Source organism: Electrophorus electricus, chromosome 17, assembly GCF_013358815.1.
Source record: "Electrophorus electricus isolate fEleEle1 chromosome 17, fEleEle1.pri, whole genome shotgun sequence".
In the NCBI taxonomy this organism is placed as follows: Eukaryota; Metazoa; Chordata; class Actinopteri; order Gymnotiformes; family Gymnotidae; genus Electrophorus; species Electrophorus electricus.
The window spans coordinates 14,020,831-14,045,270 of NC_049551.1; the positions used below are offsets into that span (position 1 = coordinate 14,020,831).

Consider the following 24,440-nt stretch of genomic DNA (forward strand, 5'->3'; position numbering starts at 1 on the left):
GTGGTTTATTACCCACATGTAGGCTACACAATGTGTGAGAGAAAAGGGGAAATGTATTCTTTATCTTCTTTTTGCTCTGAGTGATCATTTTACATGTAAATAAAGCCATTTTGTCATTTTATAAAGACGACGTCACGGGTATGAAATAAGAATATTAGCAGTGCAGAGCAGCAGCTTGGAAATGGCATGGAATGAACTATTGATTAACATATAATGTTGAGGCTGCGTTTCAAGCACTGTCATACTCATCATGTTGTTAAGACAGCAGAAAGAGAAAAACAAGTCATTGAACGAAGCTTTATTGGGAATTCAACTGCATTAAAACACGTCATATGCTAGCACAATATATGAGAGAAACAACCAGATCTAAAGGGTTGAAACCATCTGCCACTGCAGCATGTTAAACCACGTGATGATGCCACAGGTATCCTAATTAGCGCATGATGTCATGTAGTGACGTTTAGCGACTTTTAAAGTACGCCTTGGCTACTTTATTTGGCAACGCTATGTCAGTACTGACCTGCCTGGAATTAAAACAAAGAAAAGCAACTTCACTTACAAACAGCAAATTAAAGCAATTATTTCAGGAATCTAACTCATTGTGTCCGGGTGAATTGGGTCTATGTGGCTGCATGTAGTGGGTCAGCTAGCTAGCTAGCTAGTTAGCTAACTGTCTGACGATTGAACTTTCTGAATTGCTTTATGTGAGGCTTTCTCTGATAAGATTATCGAGTGATTATATGATTATATATCAAATATTTGCATATTTAAATTCTAAATGTCTATAAAGCAATGAAATGGATACAAATCAGTTAAGTTTACGCCTAATAGAATATTTAAACATGAAAATAAATAATTGTGAAATTTAAGCAATTTACCAACCAATTTAATAGTACACAAGTGAGGTCTTATTTTGGAGTGACCCGGAAAAGGCCATCCCCATGACTTATCTAATAAAAGCACAGAAAGGTTTAGTAACATAACCTGTTATTTGTTTATTGCAAACCAGTTGTTGTAGGAAAGGTAACAGTAAACTGATAGTATGATTAACACTGGTTAATTTGTTTTTTTAAATTTATTTTTCACATTTGTACCTTTGCAATAACAGATTTATTGATCATTGTCCTGAATGCCAAACTGAGGTAATCGCCCCAATCGAATAATTTAGTTATTCCTCACAGCGATTAGTAGTATGACATACAGGTGCAGGTAGATAAGGGGGAAAGTGCCTGCATAACAACAACAAAAAGTCTTTCTCTCACTGCATACAAAACCAACCGCCCCCATACCAAAGAAATCATGCTATAAGAAAGGATATTTCACACTTTGAAGCCCATGGTAAACTTCTGTAATCAAATGGATTAATCAGAAAAATGTTGCAAAGGCTGGGCATATGCCCTATTTCAGAGGAGTCTTAACTGGAAAGGAGACAATTGAAAATTTAAGTTAAGTGACTTATGTACATTCATTTGTATAGACACAGGCCTTGCCCTGCTGGAATCCCAGTAACCAAAAATGCAGCCAGTGGGCCTTTTGCTCTTGAGGTCTTAAATGAATTGCTCTGGGTGGGAAATGTGAGTTTCTCTTAAAGCAGATGCAAAGGGGAAACATTATATTTTAACATTCCTCTCTTTTAGCTCAGCTTTCATGTTCACCTTGTATTCCTTCTACATTCACACTCTTCCCATGTCCACACAATTTCTTTGTTTTACACACTACTCCATTTTTCATCTACTAATTTTCATTCATTCATGCATGAAGGACCATTATCCCTATTTTGATCTTGAGCCAACTGATGTGCAAAATGAACAGTTTGTTTAAATGACACCAGTGTCCATCAACAAACCACTTCCCTGAGGTCTGAGGGCCTGGACACAAAGAAAATGTGTGACTAACACAGTGGTTGCACAAAACACAATATTGTACATTGAATGTACTATTAAACTCATGGCAAAGTAATAACATTTTCAGATTTTTTTGTTGTGATGAATGTTTAGTGGTAAGCCAAACTTCTTTGGTTACTGAATGTACTGTTTAAATATACTAGTGGATTATTGTAACTTAGTACCCCATGCTGCAAACGTGCTGCATTGCCAACTGCAAAGCAGTTGTGCAATTCTGTGCAGTCTTTTTTATTTCCTTGGTGTGTGAGATTTGGTACACGATAGGGTCATTCTGCTCCTCTTGCAATCCCACCAGTTGCAATCCAATAGTTCTTATTGTATCTGCTGGAGGCCTTAAAAGGCAACATAAAATAGTGTACAGCAAGAACTAGGTGCTGTAGAATAGCTTGACTTTGTCAAAGGAATCTTGGCAATCTGAAGACTAGACAAAAAGTGTAAATGGACTATTGTACTATTACACTAAAATAGGCCAAAGAGGAAGGTAATAGGCTGCCATGCCTCAGGAGTGACTTTGTTCTGTTCATGTGGCAGTTACGGAATATTCGTTGATTTCAGTGGTTTTGGCCACACCAAAGTGATCGTAACCCTGACAAATATCCTTACAAACATATGCAAGTTACCTTTCGAAACTCTCACATAGCCAAGGTTAGTTAAGTGAGGCCTAAGTTTAATTCAGGTTTCTTCCACACTCAAGGAATAGGTTGACCAAAGGCTAATATGTGTGTATTGCTATTAACACTGCATTATTTTAGCATTTAGATTATCATTTTTGCCAATAACCAATGCATATTTAGGTGATAGATTTTGTCTACAACCACTTAGCAAATATACTTTGTTTTGATTCACTTTCACAGTTTTTATATCATATCAAATGTATGGAGGGGAATGTAGAAATTCTGTACCATTTACTTCTTTCATTCATTTCTGAAATTTAAGCAGTTAAACATTTGCCTTTCCAGCACCAAAATAATAGCAGTACAGCTATATCAAACGGTTCACTTCTCTAATGACCAAACCATAGCATCACCAGTTGGGAGGTGTAGAGAGCAGTGGCGAGTCTGTTGCATCAGCCCTTGTGTTTGTTTCTCACCTTTAATGAACCCATTACATTTGAGAATAGTGTCTGTGCTGTCACCATCCCCTGCTTTTCACAAAAGGTGCTAAAGAGCACCCCTGTGTTTAAATATCTGGCATCATAAATAAAATCAGTGTTAATTAGACATCAGAGCTTACCGTAGCTCGCCGATTGTCCCAGGAGACTTGCAGCTTTCTGAGTTCAGGAAGAGAGTGACGCAGATGGCTGAGATGAAGCAGCAGAACCGGTCCTGAGCAGCACAGGCTGCACCAGACTTTTGAGAGGCCTTGTTTAGGTCCATCTTGTACTGTAATGCTATACAAGCATATGATGTTACATGCCTCAGGCTATGATTAACTGCACAACTTTAAGGAAAATACTTGGCAAACAGATGCTCATATTACATGATACCCTTGTGTGCATTTGAAGCTCAGGTGTTCAAACAGTTCATTCCAAGATTACACCTAAGCATATCAGCATATAACCGATCTGTCATGGGATCCCAACCCAGTGTGACATGTTACTTTGGGTTATATCACTGTTAATGCCTGAAAATCTATAACAAGCACTTCTCATTGGTCAGAAACAAATTGACATTTGCATGTCTGGCAAGTCATTAAGTTGCTACAGCAATTTTCAGAAGCGATGTCACTGTTTACTAGACTGCAGGTGGTGAAGACAAAAAAAGTTTTTTACTTTTGAAACCATGTGTAGGTAGCCACACTGAGGCCTGATAGGATGATGGAGGACATGTATAGAGCAGCTTTACAGGCCGCTACACAATACATCCCTTACATTTTCTAACTGTGACACGTTTTATAGGTATTTAGTATAAAAATACGTCAAAAACATTTTGGATGTTTTAAAACAGTGAACCATTAGTACTATGGTGTCATGTTGAGCAGTTTTTTACAGATACTTTATATTCTTACTCAAGAATACTGAAAACAGGAGACACCAACAGCAGCACAACAGCTCTTAAATATCTTTATTCATTCCGCCCACTTCTAGGCCACATAAATTGCTTCATCTTTAAATCTTCCTCTGGAAGTATTACCTGCCCCCCTCCCCCACTCCACCCCTTCCCCAGGACTCCAAACGTGCGCCCAGCACATGCTCGTGTCCTTTTCAGTACACAGAAACTATACACAACATATACATACAATATATGTAGAAATACTTCAGCTCAATATATGGAGATTAAAATAATTTAGAAAACAACATAAATAATTTGTACACATACATTTGCAGTAAAATGCCACAATACTAGTTTTGTATGCAACACTTCATTCAGCTCCATACTTTAGTAGGCTGGGATAAAGGATGAGGATACAACTGGGGCCATTTTTTGCCTATCTGCTTTCACTACATCAGCATAAAAACTAATTTAGTTCAATTCCAATTAAGAAATCTATTTGGTCGATAATAAATGTTTGGCATTCATAAACAGATTAAAAATCTCATATGCTTTTCTTCCACTGAGATCATTTATTTTTTTAAAACATCGAACCATGCTGACTGACTCTTAGATATTAAAATTGCATTTGGTAAAGATTTTCCTATCAGCAACCATGGTAACAACTATTTGGTTCTCATATGAGTCTAGACCATAACAGTCATGGCCATAGGAAACAATCATGCAGACACTGATCCCCCCCATTACAGTAATGCAGACTGAAGACTGTTTGGAAAGTGCCATGCAAAGTACTGACAAACACCCAAACATGTGGCTGATTTCTAAAGAGACTGGGGCCATCACCTCCAAATCCCCACCCACCCGCCCACCCAGCCCTGATTTGTAAATAATAATTTAAAAATGCCAACTGCATCCTTTATCAGTCGCTTTGTGGTAAAGTTTAGTAAAGCTCCAGAGGACTGTGCCAAGCGATGAGACACTCTGGCTTCCACAAGCTTGACATCATATGCATTTGTGACCTCTGCCACCTCAGGTGTTCCCGATGTCACTGGAAACTGGTTTTAATTAAGGCTAGTCCTGAATCCAGGAAGTACATTCGCATGGAAAGAATAGAAGACAGATGTGCGCAGGAGTGTGGTTTGTACGAAGGTTGGTGGTGGATGAACTCTGACCACTGGCTTTTATGCGTCCCTACTGCTATTTTTTTTAAATTCCTCTCATCACTAAAAAAGACCAGGAATTGCCTATTAATGCAATTGCATATTGGTTTCAAAGATTTGTACTAACAAATGAGACAAACATCTGTAGTTATTGCAAAAAAGTTAAAGTCTTCCATGTTTCCAAATCACACCACATATAATGGCCATGGACAAGCAGGGGTTAAGCTGAATTGTCATGGTGTGCTGCTGTTCTACTCGTTTCTTTCTGAGAAGCGTATGATGAAGATGTGTGTCCTGCTGAATGGGCAGGAAAGCAGCCATCACATTATCCCCAGGCCACCTTTCACTGTACAGGAAGTTTCCCACTGTCCACTCTATTTGCAAGCCATGAAAATGATGCATTACTACATAGACTTTGTGAGCACTCGTCACTTCACAACAAATCAGAAAGTTTGAAAGTCATAGTTGGTCAAATATGCTAATGAATAAATAAGGCTCAGGACTTACAAATGAGAACTCAAAGAAAGAAAACAAAACAGTCACAGAGGGCAAGACCACTGGAAATGATGAAAATGGATCTAGCAAAATGAACACTACTGGTGTCCATTAATAATACACTGAAACTAGAATACTGATCAGACTGTGGTAGTATAACTAATTACTAAATGGAATCTGATCCTATAGGCTGGATAAATAAATTGAGTATAAGGTTATGTTCATAGCAGCCTAAAGGCTGTTTGGCAATGTCTTATGATTGGGTATTGAAATGGGAAGGTACTTATACAGTGGTTAAGAGGTCTCAATCATGCCTGCTTGCAGCACAAAGAGGGGTCACTAAAGAAACAGTCTTTTTAAAGGAATACTACAGCATCTTTCCCAAATTCCCACACCTGTAGCATAGTCTTTTACCAAATATTAGATATATTTTAACAAGTTTCCCTCTCCTTGGAAAAGAACAGAAAAATCCTTTCAGTGAAAGGTGTCTCAGCTGTTCTCAGTGATTATCAGCCCCATGCTTCAAATGTGCTAGATAGAACTTAGACTCAAAATGCTGGAGTATTCCTTTAACCTTAAAGCTCATGTTTCATGTTTCTAACACTAGAAATAAACAACCTGTTTAGATTCAAGAATCTGTATCTAAAATACTGAGCAGTCAGCCAATTTAAGCTCTCTTGACCTAACTGTTGAGCACATTTTTTTTTTCTTCTTCACAGTTTAGTCATGTGTACAACTTTCTCTACAAGTGAGGCGCAACTTCACAGCATGCTCCTTCCAGAATGTTCTATCAAAAAATAAATAAAAAAATTCAAAATACTGGTAGCACTGAGTCACAGTTAAGCATTTGTTTCAGTCACTGGCTCAGACAAAGAGCCATGGCATCCACTGACATTTTTCATGGTTATAACAACAACAACAACAACAACAAAACATTAAAACCCCAGAATACTGAAAAAATAAAAACAGAGACATCTAATAATTGGCAATGCAAAATCGTGAATCGCCTAGAGGCTTGGTGCATACTGTTTAAAAACACAAAAAGAAAGAAACATCAACTGATATACAGGGGAAAAAAATAGAAGTGACAAAATGAGTGCGATTGGTCTGAGTTGTCCTCTGCACCAGGGAACACATCCTGTGCAAAATTCCATAGAGAATAGTTTGAGGAAGATAATGGACATGTTCTGCTTTCACTGCTCTACCTGGCCTTTCCCTTTTACTAGGGGAGACAATGTCCCACTAAGCAAAGTAGCTACTATACATATAGGCTGAGAAAAAATGGACAAAAACTGTACTCATAAAATGAATGTATATGCATAATTAGCACCATGGCACAAGCTATTGGGGTACCAGCCCCAATTTTCCATGGAAGCCTGGTAAAAATTAGCTCTGGCAACAAATATAACTCTACATATAAATTATATATCTTCATGTGTATTTCTTTAATATACTTTGATTCCACATTCTCTTATTTATATCGATAAATGTGCATGTTTCCAAGTAACACTTAAAGATTATAGGTCGGTATTTTAACCTGGTCCCAGATTCCAAGAGGCTTAGGAAAGGGGATTCTGCAGCTGGGATGTGGCTATGTGTGCGTTTACCAACCAACCAATCCTGAATGAATCGGAAACAGCTCTTTTTTTTCAGCGTTATAGAAGGATTAGTAGGGTTATAAATCATGATTGATAGTAAAAGATTTTCACATGAGGGACAAACTGCATGCAGTTGTCATCTCCCTCTATCCAGTCAGCTTATCAGGCCACAGCTGATCATTACAGAGATGAGAAGGAAGGAGCACAAAGGAGAAGTAGGGATGTGTGGGGAGGCAGGCCAGTCACAGCTCTGCTGAGGTTCCTCAGCACTGAGGTTCCTCCTACTGAGGTTCCTCCTACTGGTCCGGAGTCAGTGCTGTTAGAGGAGACTCTGCCCACCGCAGCCCCGCCCAGCCCTGCCCATCACATCCAAACCCCGCCCATCACATCCAAGCCCTGCTCAGCTCTTTAATGGGAACGTGGGCACTCTGATTCCTACTGCATGAGGTGTCCGTTCGGTGGAAATCAGTGTACGTCAATGGTAGCGACTTCTTTTCTCCTCTGCCTTGGAGCTGTAGTCTCTAATGCCGATTCCCTTCTGGAGGTTCATTAAAGAGTCTCTCATCTGTAAGCATGCAAATGCAACTTAAGCCATTTTAATCAGAGGAAGGTTAAAACAGTGTTCTGTGATGGTACCCATTCTTGTTCAGCTAGCAGCAATTTTACGAGGCCATCTGCGGGTCCCTGCGCTGTTTGGGTCTGCGCGGACAACAGAATCCTGCTTGGATTTTGTGGGATTTACCTCATCTAACAACAGTACAGATGACTTGATTATCTCCCGCCACTTCTCCAGTTCTTTGTCATGGTAACGCTGTTGTGACTCCAGAAGCTGAGCCCATTCTATCTGGGTTTGTGGTAGTTTACTGTAAAAATAAATAAATAAATAAATAAAAACAAGTGCAGGCACACACACAATCATACATAAGCACACAAACACACAAAACATACACACACACACGCACGCAGTTATGGCTATACTAGTATAGACTGTGCGCAATGTAATGTTTATAAATTAAGTCCGCTACACCAGGGCTTCTCAACCTGTGGGCTTTGGACAACCAGTGGGCCGTGAGGACTATCCTCAGGGGAACGCAGTAGTCCATAGTGGGCCGTTTGTGCCATTTTAAATTATAAAAGTATAAGGGAAAAAATGTATTTAGTATAAAAATTGAAAAATCAATTGTGTTCAAACTATAAACATTTACAGAAATGCTCAAATAAAAACATCACTAAAGTAACCCAAGGCAAATTAAACGTCATCAGTTTGAGTCAGTGAAGCCTCAGGCACCTAATGCAGACAATGAGCTAACTAATAATGGTGAAGCTTCTTAAGAAAAGGGGGGAAAAAAGTTGAATTTTGTTTTCTTGGGGACCATGAGGTGGGTAAGGTTGAGCATCCCTGCACTACCACACTGCTTGAATGATTAAAGTCATCATTAAAGTTATCAATACTACTAAATACTGATTTAGCTGAAAAGTCCATAATGGCAGCCTTAGGTCTGAGATCTTCTAGGGTCATACCTCTCACCAGGTCTGGGGCCTTGCAGTGATGCTAAGTTCTGAGTGGTATATTCCAGCATCCACAGCTTATAGAACAGCATCATGTTCAGGAAAACCAGCAACACCAGGCTGCCAAAAAACAACATGGCAGACGCACCAGTCACTTTCCCACCACAGCACAGGGCTCAGTGTTATCACATGGAAACATGTCAGCCTTGCCCATTATGATATGCTTGGCTTTGCTGCCCCCTAGTGTTAACATGCTAGTACAGCCATAGCTATATAAAAAATGTTTTATACCTTACACAGATCCTACAGAATGCAATGAAGACAAGGAAGAGAAAGAGACATGTGAAACCAAAGAAAAACAAGGACAGATGTTTCCCCTCACTTACTAATAAAAGCCTAAAGCTTTATACTTGAGAAGTGATGTAAACAGGGTTGAAATATACTGGACTAAATGACATTCTGCAGCTACCTTCTACACCAGAACTAACACAGCATAATGTCCTTTTCAGGGTTGAGACAGACAAGATGAATACTGCAATGAGATGAACATGATCAGTGAAAGTAAAGCAATATATCTGTGTTAAAAAAAGGCATAAGGAGGATCACTTTCTAGCTAGTCCTGGAAGGACGCTACGTTTTAAGACACTTAAGCCCTATGCCAGTTATAGACTGATGTGGGTGTATAGAAGCAGGGAATACACTACATTGTTGTAACCTTCCCAGACCCTGATCTAGGACATTGGATTTGCCTCTGTCTCTCACTAAGCTGTATTTACTCAATGCCCGAGTTATCATTATGCAAAGTGTCCACATGATTAAAAACGACAAGTGACCACAACCAAACACAGTGATGAAGGATAAATGTCCTATAACAACAAGCTTCAAGGGGTGGATGGGCACCCTGCCTCTGGGCGAGGGAGACTCACACGAAGCTGCTTATGACCAGCAGCCTGGATACACTGTACAGGGAAAGGCCACCGGAGCCAGGGTCAGGCAGATGCCGTGTCTGGGTGGATCCTACGGAGGTGAACACAGGGAGCATGGGAGTCAGGAATTATGACATCAGGGAAAAAGTGTCATCGTCACAACTTTGCGACTGAAGGATTGTATATTAGTCTTGGGATATTGAACATTAATATAGTTTAGATTGAAATAAATGGTCTAGAAAATTATAAGTGAACACAAAAGTATGTATATATAGTGCCAACAGTAGTGTCAGAATATGTAGCCTCCAGTATTTCCTAGTATATACAGTTCAGGTGCTTTGGCTGAACTGCTGTGGTCGGTGATTTGCTGAGGTGCTGGCACACCTGCCACGTGTTTGATACGGTGGATGACCCCCTCCTCATCCTCGGGGGTGGTGACAGGGCTCAGGGCCTCGTCCAGGTGCTGGGGCCTCAGGTGCACGGTAGGTCTCTTCCGCCGCCGTACCGGGGCCGAACGCATGCCTTTGGCTTTCGGGGACTGCCTATGTGGCTCCGTTAGAGCTGTCTCCGCCTTAGCCAGCTCCAGCTCTGCACACGTTCATGATTGCATACACATACACATGCACATCGCACACACATACACACATATGTGCACATGCAGAATCACACACACAAACATATGCACACACAAACATTCATTTCCACATGCACGCAGGGATGGACCCATACACACAGACATTTGTGTCAGAAACAGGCCTATTTAAACTGATAGCATTTGAAAAACATATATATATATATATACACACATTGTGTGTGTGTGTGTGTGTGTGTGTGTAGATTTCTTCTGTATGTACCATTAGAGAGGGACTGACTACGTTCCTCATGATTAAACTATCCACACTCACCTAAATGTCTAAAATATTCATCCAGGCCGCTCCAGAAGTTTCTCTCGATGAAGCCCTTGACCAGCCCCCACGGCTGCTTCCTGTAGCACAGCTCAGTGGACACCCTGCAGGACGCACCGTTAAGAACATGTCTCAGTGGACACCCTGTGGGACACACCTTTAGGAACATGCCTCAGTGGACACCACAAAAGACGTGCCTTTAGGAACATGTCTCAGTGGACACCCTCCAGGATGCGACTTTATGTACATGCCTCAGTGGACAACACATAGGACGCTGCAGCTGTAAAACCACCAACATTGTGAAACCCACACCTCCAGACTGTGCAACAGCTACTTCCCAGAAGCCATTTGACTCCTGAACTCTGGCTAACTCCAATCCCAATTCAGATTCCAAAAATGGGCACTTTATACACACCCACGCTTATACAGTCACTCACACACACACACACTCACACACACACACAAACACACACACACACACACACATACATATCCATACACACATTGTTTTGCATCAGACTAGTGCTGAAGTCAAACCTCACACAAATAAACTATGCACTCCTGTTGCAGTCTTGCACATTATCCTACTTGCTGCTAGAGTACTGTACTAAACCAGCACTGTACTCTTAACTGTTCTGGCTGCTACTGGTGACTGCTATGTTCAGTATAGCATGTCAATGACTCCTATGCAGAACTCACTTTACATATTCCCAGTAGTGTGTACTGGATTAAATAATTGCACTGTCTACTCATTTTGTATTTGTCCTGTCCTGTATTTATTATTGTTTATTTAATGTTTATGACATTTTGCACTATACTGGATTGTTTGCACTTGTGTAGCATGTTGTCTGTTGTTTTGTGTTGCACCATGGTCCTGGAGGAACATTGTCTTGTTTTTGTTGTGTACTTGTATATAGCTGAAATAACAATAAAGCCTCTTTGAACTTTTGAACTTTGAACGCGCCTTTAGGAACATGTCTCAGTGGACTCCACGCGGGACGCGCCTTTAGGAACACGTCTCAGTGGACACCCCACGGGACGCACCTTTAGGAACATGTCATCATGCCTGAATGATGGCTGAGGTTCATATCTGCATCTCTAGGCTCACCTGAGTCTGCACTTGTTCTTGGCCACGCGGGTGAGCATGTAGCGGTTCAGCGTGTAGAAATAGTCATGGTAGGGCACGTCGTGAGTGATCACCTCTGCGTCGATGATGTAGCACTCCCTCTCCTGACTGGCCTTGTACAGTGTCTGCAGCATGAAGACATGAAAGCGCATGTAAGCAAGCCAGCCTCTATAATGAATTACCCAAGGAGTTTGGAGGCAGCTGGCCACCTGGGTTTCCGTGACTGTAGCGGTCTTTGGAGCCAGAGGGTTTGAGAGGGTGATGGTGTACATGATCTCCCTGGTCTGGTTCCCGGACTCCTCCCTCTTCCAGGGCCGATAAACCACGTCTGGGAAGAGGAAGTTGGAGATGACCGAAATATCAAAGGAAAAAGGAAAGAGGATCAAAGAGGATCAAAAGAAACTAGAGAAAAGGAGAATGAGAAAATCCCCACCAAGGAAAACATATGTATATGCTTAGAGGTGAAAGAGATATCTAATTCCTTTGTCAATATGCCTGGCAAATAATGATATTTGTGATTCTCAGTATACAGGGAGAAGAAAGTGATTTGTGATGTGTTTGTCCCAATGCTTAGTGAAAACAGCAATTCAGTCATGTATGCATGACAATTAGTTTGGCTTGCTTAGGAATACTAACACTATTCTACAGTGCAAAAATGATATTTTAGTGAAGTGAAAACATCTTGAATGTGCAACTAATATTTCTCTGCCATAAAATTACTGTATGATTATTTCCTGTATTTACTGTATGATTATTTCCAACCTATTTCTAATAATTTTCTATAATTTTGTCAATTAAACAATTTAAATTAATTGACCACAATGGCAAATAATGTTGCTACCTTTACCAAATAACTGCTTTGAGGAAGCAAAATTATTTGCAAATACATTAAGATCATTTTACTTACTACAGCATTTATATTAGCAAAATGTCTAGAAATAGATTACATAATTATACAAGTGTTATAATAATATCCTAATGCTAAATGTTAGATTTATTGACTACGTCTGAAATGTTTTCATTCTTATTTTCGCAGTGGGCTGCCGCTAACCAGAGAAGCGCCGCAGCTCCAGGAAGTCCCTCATGAACTGCGACTCGGCGAAGAGCAGCTCATGCAGCTTGTCCACGCTGAGCTTGTAGACCTCATTGATGTACTGCTTCCCGCTCAGATCCTCGTGGAACGCTTGGACTTCTCCTGATGAAAGAGCACAGAGAGAGGCCGGTGACGGTGGAGTTCAGACTGCCAGGAACCAGACGTCAGCGTCACGACAGTAAAAAGAGTGACATGATAAAGTGACAGCTGCAGAGTTCGGTGTGGTAACAGTGGATACAGGTTTGTGGCTGTGCTCCCGTATGTGTATACAAGCAGGGTTTGTGGCTGTGCTCCCGTATGTGTATACGAGCAGGGTTTGTGGGTGTGCTCCCGTATGTGTATACGAGCAGGGTTTGTGGGTGTGCTCCCGTATGTGTATACGAGCAGGGTTTGTGGCTGTGCTCCCGTATGTGTATACAAGCAGGGTTTGTGGCTGTGCTCCTGTATGTGTATACAAGCAGGGTTTGTGGCTGTGCTCCTGTATGTGTATACAAGCAGGGTTTGTGGCTGTGCTCCCATATGTGTATATGAGCAAGGTTTGTGGGTGTGCTCTCGTATATGTATATGAGCAGGATTTGTGGGTGTGTTCCCGTATGCATATATGAGCAGGGTTTGTGGCTGTGCCCCCGTATGTGTACATGAACAAGGTTTGCTCATGTATGTTTATACAGACATTTACGGTTTATGGGTGTGTTCCCATATGTGTATACAGTTATATACAGTTTGTGGGTGTGCTCCCATATGCATATACAATTATATATGGTTTTTGTGTGTGCTCCTGTATGTGAATACAATTATGTACAGTTTGTGGGTGTGCTGTGGGTGTGTCCGATGAGTAAGGGGGAATGAAGATACCCTCATCATGCGTTTCCGACGAGTCGCTGAGCTCGGTGGGGACATCCTCGTTGTCATTGAAGTCGATGGAGTCTGAGGGCACCAGGGGGCTGGACTCAGACAGCTTGCTGTCTGGCAGGGGCAGGGCAAGGAGATCCTCAGGAAGCGTGCCAGCAAATTCCTCCTCAGGGGGCTCGTTGTACTAAAAGACAACCGATACGGATCACGCCCGTTTGCCCCTTTAGTAGATATACTCCTTATCTCTCATTATCAGTGGTGTAAATCATTTATAATGATGAGTTACGTGATCGGCTTTGTCTGGTATTCCGCTGATGCCCATGGATGGGATGTTATTGCTGGTGAAGGACTTCAGTGGTGGCTGGGGGCTGCCATCTGCCTTGGCCTCGGAGCTCTTGGGGCAGGAATCATTCACCTCATTGTCTTCGGCCGGCATCTCCTCACAGTATCTGCACCAGGGGGAGGGGCAACAGCTGGAGGTCAAGATTACTAGCTCGGGAAGGGGGGCGGGCACTCCCGTACACATAACGATCGGACAGGAGGACACGATGGATGGACTTCGGTTCCCTGAGGTCATTGGGAGCAAGACGGTTCTGAGTAGTTGATCAAATTTACAGGCAAATATGACGTCAGTGGGTATTTGGTTTGAGTCGTTCCTACAGATGCTGTTTTCAAGGCTGATACATACACACATATATGTGATATGCATACTGAGACGCCATGTATGAAGGATGGTTCACATTTTGATGATCTTGCATATGTGGAAGGAGGCAAAACTCACCCCATGGTGTTGAAGTCGTCATCCGGAGGCACATAATCCTCATCATCACTCGTCAAGCCCAACTCATTCCCGTAGCACTGGTGGACAAAGTGCCAGAGCTCTTTCGGGCACAGCGGCTATGCAGGAAGAAGGGGAGAAGAAAAGGGTTGGTACCGCCGCCTTCTATGTCACTGTCAATTCAGCCCCAGTCCATGAGTTTGAGACATGGAGAAATCACAGTGGGAGCTGGTACATGTCAAAATCCTATGTGCGAAATTAACATACTCAGTGTTAAACGAATCCCTGCAATGTTCAACTAAGTCCAGCAATTGAACACTAAGTGTTATTTCAACTTCCCCAGTGGTCAGACACAGAACGTTAACCCAAATGCTGAGTGATGCCAAAGGACTCTTGTGGTGTTTTTCGTGTGCTGCCGACACGGGCTGGGTCTAACCTTGTCCAGGAGTGCGTTCTGCCACAGGCGGAACATCATCATGTATGTCCGGTCCCGTGCGCCGAATGAGGTAAAGAAGTGCTGCAGATGAAGACGCACCATGACATTAAAGATCAGGCCAGATGAGAGTAGTGGTCAGCATGCTAGGGTTTAGCATGTTAGCATACAGCGCTAGTGTTAGCAGTGTAGTGGGCCTTCTCTCTGTCTGTAAGTGTAGTGTTAGCAGCGTAGTGGACCTTCTTGCTGTCTGTAGTGTAGTGCTAGCAGTGTAGTGGACTTTCTCACTGTCTGTAGTGTAGTGTTAGCAGTGTAGTGGACCTTCTCACTGTGTGAAGTGTAGTGTAGTGTTAGCAGTGTAGTGGACCTTCTCACTGTCTGTAGTTTAGTGTTGTGTTAGCACTGTTGTGGACCTTCTCACTGTCTGTAGTGTAGTATATTGTGTAGTGTAGTGTTAGCCGTGTAGTGGACCTTCTCACTGTCTGTAGTATAGTGTAGTGTCAGCAGTGTAGTAGACCTTCTCTCTGTCTGTAGTTTAGTGCTAGCAGTGTAATGGAACTTCGCGCTGTCTGAAGTGTAGTGTTAGCAGTGTTGTGGACCCTCTCACTGTAGTGTAGTATAGTGTGTAGTGTAGTGTTAGCAGTGTAGTGGACCTTTTCGCTGTCTGTGCAGAGCTGGATGGCATTGGGGATGAGGCGTGCTGTTTTCTCCTTCGTCATGGAACAGACATCCTTCAGCCGCACTGTTAGCTGCACAAACACCAACACACACACACACACACACACACACACACACACACACACACACACACACACACACACACACACAAACACACACACAAACACACACACACACACACACACACGCACGCACGCACACACGTACACAGGAAGAGTCAATCTAGCACACAAGACAAGAATAGATTGTCCAGAGAAAACAATATTAAACAAACTGCTTTGACAAGACAACGTATCCTTTTTGTAGCACTGAGACAATGTACTAGAGAACAGAGGAGAAGTAATGAGGTCAAACTACTAAGTACCAGTGTTTCCCAGCGGAAGATGTTGCTATAGAAACAGATCCAGTTTTCAGAGAGGTAGAGGCGACCCTGGAGAAGGATATCTTTCTGCAGGGCACATGAGTAATCTGTCAGGGAAGGGAAGACAAAGGGCAGAGGTCAACAGGCAGAGGCCACTTAGGTCATTACACATGCTACTACTGCCAACACAAACGCATGTGGTGTGATCTGCCAAAACACTTACTATCTGTGAAAAGTGCACTGCATAACCAAAGAATGTGAAACAGTTTATTCTGAATGGCCCGTTAAAGTAATAGAATAAAACATGCAAATATTCTGGACAAACTGAGGACACATAAATGTTAACACAGTGCCATTTCCAGGATGCTTAGATATCTCTCCACCATATCTTTAATCATAACTGCTGTTAGTCATGGGGTTCATCTCCTCTCCCACTTACCCACAATGAGGCGCTCTGAGTCGGGCAGCTGCTTGAAGAGCTTCCTGAAGTCCTCATTGCGCTGCTTGTATGTGGGGCTCAGGACCTTTAGCAACAGGACAAAACACAAACACTCATACAGGAGCCCTGAATAGAAGAGGAAGGCTAAGTGCATTTGTTTTGATGGAAGCCTCATTTCTTATCTGTCCTGTTAAATGCAGCACTGACCGCAGGGCCCAAAACATGTGGTGGGAAAGAAAAACAGTGCATTCCTTTGGCCTGCACTGGGCAAACCCTTAGGCAAGAATGTCAGGCGAATGAAGCTAGTGTACACTGCAATGGTTTCATACTGGATATCTGAGGAAATTATTGTAATTCTACATCTTGGCAAACATCTGGAATGTATGGGATTTACCAGCACACCCCCAGGATAGGAACATGAATACCTGGAAATGAATCTGACCAGACAAATTCTTGGGATTCATTCTGTACTCATTTGATGTGTTACACTCACTGAAATCATCAAGTATCTGACTTTGATTTACTGGGTATAGTCTTCTAGAAAATCGCAGGCAGTGCTTTGAAAATGTGTGCTTTGTTTGCTGGGAAATGCAAACCCCAAAGGAAGAAATAAAGGATTAAAAAAAACAATCACAAACAAAAGAATATAAAAAGAAATAGCTGCTCCTCATTAAGAGCCTGCAGAGTTCTGAACATCAATACAAAACAGTGGAGCAGGACTCCAGCCCTCGCTTTCCAGTGACCACTTACTGCAGGAACTCTCTCAAACTCCCATTCCCAGTGAGTCCAAAGATACTGGTGTCCTTCAGGGTCCAGTATCGACTCCCAGTCAGACAGTGAGTCAGTCTCAGTCTCCATGCAGACTGCTTTTGGCAGGGTCAGAGGTGTCTCTTCCTGGAGTAGAACTCCTTCTGGTTGATGAATGAAGCCCCAGCCTCATGAGCACAGTCTAGCTCTCAGCTGACCGAGGGCAACCTCCACTCTCTGCCTAAATGCCATTCATCATCGCTTGGCCAGGGCAAGCAGTCCCCTGCTGCTCCACAGTAGTTTATTGGAACTTGTTTTAAAGTGAAAAGAAAATACACACCTCACATCGTACATAAACAAAGCAGATATCGTTGCCTCAAACTCAGCGACTCACAGGGAGAGCTCTGCCACCAAATCTTTCCCCAAGCTATGAGCTGAGCATGTCTGCATGAGAGATTTGAAATAGCGTGTGAGAAAACACACTCAGTTAATTCTCCAAGTGTTCATATTTCACTGGGACATAATGCAAGACACACTCTAAATGGGAACATTTCCCTCAGCTGTTGTTTCATGAGCATAGTGCTTTTCTCCATCAAATTTCAGAAACACTTCCGCAGGCTTCCACTCGTAATCCTTTCAAAAGGACGATATGAGCAACTGTTTAAAATGCTTGTAGGTGGCTCCTCTGAGAATACACTGTAGCAGTCCGTATTCTCAAAATGTTGGATACAGCGAATCCAACTTAAGTCAGTCTGAAATATCCATGTGCGAACACTGCACCTGTATCAATCACAGATTAAAGAAACCAAACTTGAGTGCGTGAGGAAGCTGTCCCTCCAGAAGACTCCAAACCAGCTAACCAAAATAAACATGGTTAAATGCACCAGTTAAAACTGTAGCAAATTCCTTATGAAATAAAAGAGCACTTCAGTTAAATGAAAGGGAAACGTCACGCTGTATTCCCACAGATTGAGAAATTAGACTAAGAATGAACAAGCTGCAAGCATAGGCCACTGCTCCGTGCTGAAGCGAACTACTACGTCCACTAGGTCCATTACGCCAGATGAAACGGCAGCTCTGCCTTGGGCACTCTCAGACTTCCTAGAAAACAACCGTGGAGTACAGCAAGGCAGGAGGAGTGAGTGCAGGAATGTTTGTGTGTAGAAGGCAAGGAAAAAAAAGGGGGGGGGGCTGGTCGCCAGATGAACCAATAAGAAGTACAGCAGAGCAAGAGGGCGGGGCAGAAGCACGGCGGGCCTCCTCCATGTGTGTTCTCTGCTCCAAGCACAGAGACTCATACCTTGAGACTGGAGGGCTGTGGGGATTTTTGATGTAGCCGCTCAACAGTCCAGTTTTGCAAATTCTGATCCTTGTTTTGCTGGTAGCCCCCCCTTCCCTCATCTAGAGAAAGGCAGTGATGGTCAATACCTCGAATCTCTCAGGCTGGTGAGGCAGGAGTGCAGGAAGCAACAATTTCGCACCCTAAACATTTTAGCATGTCCAAGGACTTACCACCCTTCCACCCTCCGCCCCCCACCAAGGTGAAGGAACTATGGTAAACCTTTGTCCGGGAGGAAGGGATCTAGGAGAGGTTCATGCCAAAGAGGTGAATCACTTCTCTCGCTCTCTCTTTCTTTCTCTCTCTCTCTCTCTCTCTCTCTCTCTCTCTCACTCCCTTTCCCATTCCCAGCAAAACCATCTGCCTCACAGTCACAGAGCAAACAGCCATGCAGCGCCTCTCATATGCTACATTGCCGAGAGCAGAAGTAATATGCAGTGAAATAAGGATAAATTAGCTGACCAGTACTGATTCAGGTTACGTTTGGATTTGCCTTCTCACGCAGTTGGACGAATGGCCATCTGTTGGTACTGGAAGAATGCAATTGGTTTGTCTGCCACTGCTCTTAAGGTCTTGACCTTCGCAGTGCGCTTGATGAAAATAGATGACGTTAAGGCAAACCATGTTCTCACTCCTGACTAAACCAATGCAGTCAAAATACTTAAAACTGAAACAGATTCTTCAGTAAGGCAGCCCAATCAAACCAACTCAACCAAAGCTTCCATCTCACCCAGCCTGTGCTATTATGTCATTAATGTGCTATTATGTCATTAATGTGCTATTATGGCATTAATGTGATATGTCATTAATGTGATATTATGCATTAATGTGCTATTATGTCATTAATGTGATATTATGCATTAATGCTACTATACTTTTTTTGCTGCTCTTTATTGCTGTAGAGATAACACAAGCCATTATCAAACCAGAGTACTACTGCCTGATGACGTTTCCTGATGAAGCTCTTCAAAAAGAGGACATACACTGACAGTCCTAATGACAGAGGCAAGGAATCAAAAAAGATACAACGAATGTGGCTGTGTTAAGACCTAATGATCCCATAGCAGTCAGCTATGTCAGAAACCTCCATGAGAACTGCGAACGGTGAACGGCTTGTCTTCATGTCCTCTGTTGTGTGGTGGTCCTGTATTCCACTGTGAACGGCTTGTCTTCATGTCCTCTCTTGTGCGGTGGTCCTGTTTTCCACTGTGAACAGCTTGTCTTCATGTTCTCTGTTGTGTGGTCGTCCTGTTTTCCACTGTGAATGCCTTGTTTTCATGTCCTCTCTTGTGCGGTGGTCCTGTTTTCCACTGTGAACAGCTTGTCTTCATGTCCTCTGTTGTGTGGTCGTCCTGTTTTCCACTGTGAACGGCTTGTTTTCTGTTGCTCGTTGTATGAGTCAGAGCTGAGACTGAGAGGCCATGTCTATGCTCCCCCTTAACAGCCATTGTGTGCCTGAAACGCAAACCTCCATATTTCTCATGGGAAAAGTGTAAGTGGGCAATGCTAACCGGTCAAAAATACAGTGGGCGTGAGAACTGTGAAGATTTCAACACATTCCATCTGGCTTTGAAAATGTAGACCCAAACCAGAAAACACTTCAGAATACTATTCACAGAGAAGCAATGCCAAAAAATGTAAAAATAACTGACACAATATTATATACTCCAAATATTAAAATGTTTTACCTTCAAAGTCAGTTATTCCAGAATCCCAAAGAAAAGCCTAAACAAAAAGCATTAGACTAAATAACATAAATAAACAACTCCCCACACAAATGCCCCCCCCACACCCCCCCCAAAAAAAACACAAAGCAGAAGAGCATAAGAGCATGACTTACATTGTACCAGCTTTGACTCTTCTGTTTTTTGGTAGTCCGACACAGAGAGAAGGAAAAAGAGACAAAGCAAACACAATTATCAGACAGAGAGGAAAGTGTTAAACTGCTCAGCACATCACCTATTCACCAGACTAATCATGTCACAGGACAATGCTTCAAATCTGCAGATATACCTGTATATTCAAGTTAGAACAACAGTAAGTAATTATTCAAAATACTCTAAAATATTACATTAAAAATGTACAGTATCAATAGTATTATGTAGCATAATAAACACACACACACACTCTCTCTCTCTCTCTCTCTCTCTCTCTCTCTCTCTCTCTCTCTCTCATCAATACCATATCCCCCAAATATGCATAAATAAGCCAAATATCCGCAGCAGTCGTAAAAATTAATAGCACGAGTTTGGGCTATTTACCCATTTGGGCAAAAGGGTTAACACAAGGGATGACACATTTATAGGCAAGGCTCATTAAGTGAAAGGTTGCTGTAGCACAGTAGCTCTGTCTTGCCTTAGCTGTAGACTATCTGTAGGTAGGATATTGCTCATATGCCAAGCTACCACTAAGGGGCACACTTTCCCCTAAATTGCAGCAGAAACGCTACCGTCAAACTATCTTTGTGTGTTATTGCAGCATTTAGGAAACGGAGCAAACCAGGAACTGCACCCCAATGGCTGAATCCCTTCCCTTTGCCCATGTGAGACCACCTCCCCCTTTTCTCTGGGGAGCTAAAACAAATAAGCAAGACTCATGCCTGCATCACATGGTGATGCCACAGCTGCACATGAAATCTACCAAGAACGAGAGCAGTAAAGCAGAGCAGCTTCTGAGTCTCCACATAATGCAGGAGAGGACCTAGGAACTGTCACGAAAGGGCCAAGTACACTCTCCTGCAGCTGGCTAAGGGGCAATCGCCCTGAGTATCACTGGTTCAGGGGCAAATGAAACAAAAACGAACAGCTTAGTTTAATCAGGTTAAGCCTGCTACACTGGTGAGAAAGATATTCAAAGCAAAAAGTCAAATGAGAAAATCAAATGAATGGCAAACGAAAACAATTGTCAATCTAACATCTTTTGTGATCTGTCTATATATAAATGTATTGTCAAAAAAAAAGCCATCCGACTGTTTTTTATGAAGTACATGTTTCTACATTTTCAAAATAGCTGAAGAAGCTCCTATGTGCTGCAATGGCCCATCTGGGCTGTTCAGTTGTGTAATGCTGCCTGCTCTCCCCTCATATGGGAATAAACAACCTTAACTTCACTTTGCATTACTTAGTCTGCCATAGAGGAGCCCAAAGGCTCAGCGTGAACAACATCAAACACAAATTTAGAGGTCACAGAAGAAAGTAAAGCTATCCCGAAGCTTGCTTGTGTGTGTGTGTGTGTGTGTGTGTGTGTGTGTGTGTGTGTGTGCGGGGGGGGCTGTAAATGGAGCACCAATAATGATCGAGTCAGCCCTTCGTATCTTTATAATCTGTGTCCTCTGAGAGGGTAACTGTTCAGTTATGCACCCACTCACCACTAATGCTGCTCCAATCACAACCACAGATGCAACACCAGAGTAGGTTAAATATTCCAACTACGTAAATGTGTCTGTGCACATGCACATCACATATACCCCTATGCAAGGAAGTAAAGATGCTCACTCGTTTTTTGTTTCCATCATTTCGGTAATAAAAAGTACTATTTTCTACACTGAAGACACAAATCTGCTTTTCTAAAGGATTCTTCTGTACAGTAACTTTGGAGGAATATTCTCTTATATTACAATGAACATTTAACATTAATTATCTAAAATCTGAGAAAAAAAATGAAATAAAAAAAAAATTGCACTAAAACGAATATTAATAGCACTAACTATTGACCAGCAATTCACACTTTTATTAGACTGCATTAGCTTTGACAGGAAAAGGCTTATTTTTGAACAACTAGGAGGAGTACAGTGTGAATGTGATGATGACTATGGCAAGTTCGCAGGGGTATTAAAAAATGGCATGTTAGCAGAAGCAGAGGATTAAAAAGCAGACCACAGGCAGCAGGGTGAGATGGATAATATTAGCCAAAGAACATAAGCATCTAATAACTTAAGACAAAGTAATAATAGTGAGAGCGCAGGCACAAGGCTGAGCTTCTGTGAGAAGGTTCGCCTTAGTTCAAGAACAAAGACACACAGTGGCCGAACACAGTGGTCACCAATGCTGTTCCTGGAGATTTAACAATCTTCCTTCAGAGTTCGGTTCCTGCCTGTATCTTCTGCTTGATTCAGACAATTGGCATCACTCTGCCAAAAGTCAGATCTCCATGAACAGGGTCGGTGACCACTGCTCTAAATGATCAGCACGGAAATCTCAGAAAATAAGGTCCAGTGAGGTTAAGGATATGAGGAATATTCATGGTTTTTGGTAGGAAAGGTTTTGTGGAGAAAGGGTACATGTGAAGAGTGGCCCAGCACTGCTAGGATTAGGAAGCAGGGCCTCATCAGTACACACAGCAGAAAACAACAAAAGGCAGGGGGGGGAGAAGTGCGAAAAAAGTGTGATGCTTACTTTGGACAGTCTCTTGTGTGACTAGCATGCATGAGAAAAAGAACAAAGAATTCAGAAAACAAAGGGGAAAAAAAGAAAACAACAAAATCAAACACTGTGTACAAGGAACAAAACCAGAATGAGCTGAAACAGTTTTAGGCGATTTCAAAAGAGAAATGGCACTTCATGTTCATGAAGAGTGGAACATGTATGAGGGAAAGATGAGATGAGGCATGTGGGGCCTTGTTTACTGCAATACTGATGATGTAATGGCCATGCGTTCAGATTCAAGCAGTCATAGAGAGCGTGGGAATCCAACTACGGGAATCACACTACAACTGTTTCACCACATAGTTTCAAAAAATAAAAACACAAAACAAACAAAACCATTTTAGAAGGAAGTTTGTATTTACAGGAATACTTTTTTTTTTTATCAGAGATAGATTTAGTTGACCCTAGGTTCAGCACTTAATCATTCAGCATTTATGATCAATAACTTTCTTTTCATTTTCTTGAATAGCAGTCATATAATATAGATTTTCTTTAAAGATTTTCGCATCTGAGTAATTACATTTTGACATCACGTTAAAAAAATGTCATTAATAATGTCTCTTACATTCCTTTAAATAGTACCAGATCTATGTGAAGACTTAAAATGCAATTACAGTATATCCAGGTATATGGTGCATGTTGTGAATGCGCGCGAGTGTGTGTGATTTGTGCGCGTGTTTACGCTCACCTTGGAGTTCTTGCCCCCGCTGCGGGTTGTGGTATGTCCAGACTGGCTGTAGGTGCGTTGGATGACCTGCTCGGGGGTGGAGGGGGACTTATCAGAGGAATGGTCAGAGCCCTTCTCCACCATGGCCTCTCCCTCAGGACTCAGGGGCGTGGGCGAGCGCGAGCGCTTGCGAAGAACGGGCGAGCAAGTGGGCGTGCTCCGGTTCGAGTTACTGGCAGTGCTGGGGGAGGGGCAGGTGTAGGGGTGAGTGACAAAAAGAAACATGTCAGTCTCACCACCTCTTTCACAGCTTCATCTTTTGTTACACGGTTATTTTTACTTTTTCTTTTCAGTTTTACAGTTATATTTAAAACACCATCATGTAGAGTGACTTCAGGCAGCAGATGAACATTGGTAAAGTGTATGTTTAGACAGCCTTAGACAAACCACGTGCATGTGCACATGCAATTTTTGTGAGATAAAGAAATTAAAATGAAAAATTAAAGAAATGAAAGAGAAATAACATTAGGGCATTTGCAATCAAGAGCAACTCATCTTCATGTTTTAAAGCTTTTTAATTCTCAAAAATAGACTCCAGATATATTAGAGATGGGTATTAATTGAAGAAATGTGCAAGAAAAGGAGAATATTCCAAGAATTCCAAGAATGAATTACTAAAAAATTAGAAAAATAATCTTTTGACCCCTTCCACAACATCTTTGCTCTTTGTCAAACACAACTCATGCATATGACCACATTAGACAGCTGCTTGCATAAATGAGTTTATTTGTAGTGGTACACAGAAAATATTCGACAGATGCAGGCTTTAATTTGCATTTGAAAGTTCAAACCAGTGTTCTTGGGATTCATTAAACCTAAATCATTTTGGTCAAATCAACACAGGCCAGTACAGAATGTAGTAGTATGCAATATGTTGTCCATATCATGCAGAAATCTATCACATACTTCTTTATGAGCTTTGCAGAACTGAACGAGGTTCTATGAATGCTGGAAA

The 24,440-nt window shown here is 42.1% G+C and overlaps 1 protein-coding gene across 14 annotated transcripts in view; it reads right to left on the bottom strand.

The window, feature by feature from the left end:
* Positions 1-4,769: 4,769 nt before the first annotated feature.
* gramd1ba (GRAM domain containing 1Ba) overlaps positions 4,770-24,440 on the bottom strand; it is a 63,938-nt gene continuing 44,267 nt past the window's right edge. For 4 of the 14 annotated variants that reach the window (XM_027015433.2, XM_027015432.2, XM_027015434.2 and 1 more), the window contains 19 exons: positions 23,447-23,666; positions 22,729-22,749; positions 20,175-20,195; positions 16,249-16,333; positions 15,813-15,916; positions 15,424-15,519; positions 14,774-14,854; positions 14,341-14,456; positions 13,846-14,008; positions 13,563-13,743; positions 12,666-12,809; positions 11,824-11,942; positions 11,597-11,739; positions 10,489-10,592; positions 9,968-10,171; positions 9,584-9,674; positions 8,949-8,960; positions 8,670-8,777; positions 7,624-8,011 (listed from right to left, as the gene is read on the bottom strand). In XM_027015433.2, coding sequence (XP_026871234.2) covers positions 7,795-8,011; positions 8,670-8,777; positions 8,949-8,960; positions 9,584-9,674; positions 9,968-10,171; positions 10,489-10,592; positions 11,597-11,739; positions 11,824-11,942; positions 12,666-12,809; positions 13,563-13,743; positions 13,846-14,008; positions 14,341-14,456; positions 14,774-14,854; positions 15,424-15,519; positions 15,813-15,916; positions 16,249-16,333; positions 20,175-20,195; positions 22,729-22,749; positions 23,447-23,569 — 2,133 coding nt within the window. In that variant the 5' untranslated portion in view covers positions 23,570-23,666 and the 3' untranslated portion in view covers positions 7,624-7,794. Of the gene's footprint in view, positions 8,012-8,669; positions 8,778-8,948; positions 8,961-9,583; positions 9,675-9,967; positions 10,172-10,488; positions 10,593-11,596; positions 11,740-11,823; positions 11,943-12,665; positions 12,810-13,562; positions 13,744-13,845; positions 14,009-14,340; positions 14,457-14,773; positions 14,855-15,423; positions 15,520-15,812; positions 15,917-16,248; positions 16,334-16,998; positions 18,285-20,174; positions 20,196-22,728; positions 22,750-23,446; positions 23,667-24,440 lie in introns of those variants that run through there. The other 10 variants (XM_027015425.2, XM_035535556.1, XM_027015436.2 and 7 more) reach the window with 8 other exon arrangements.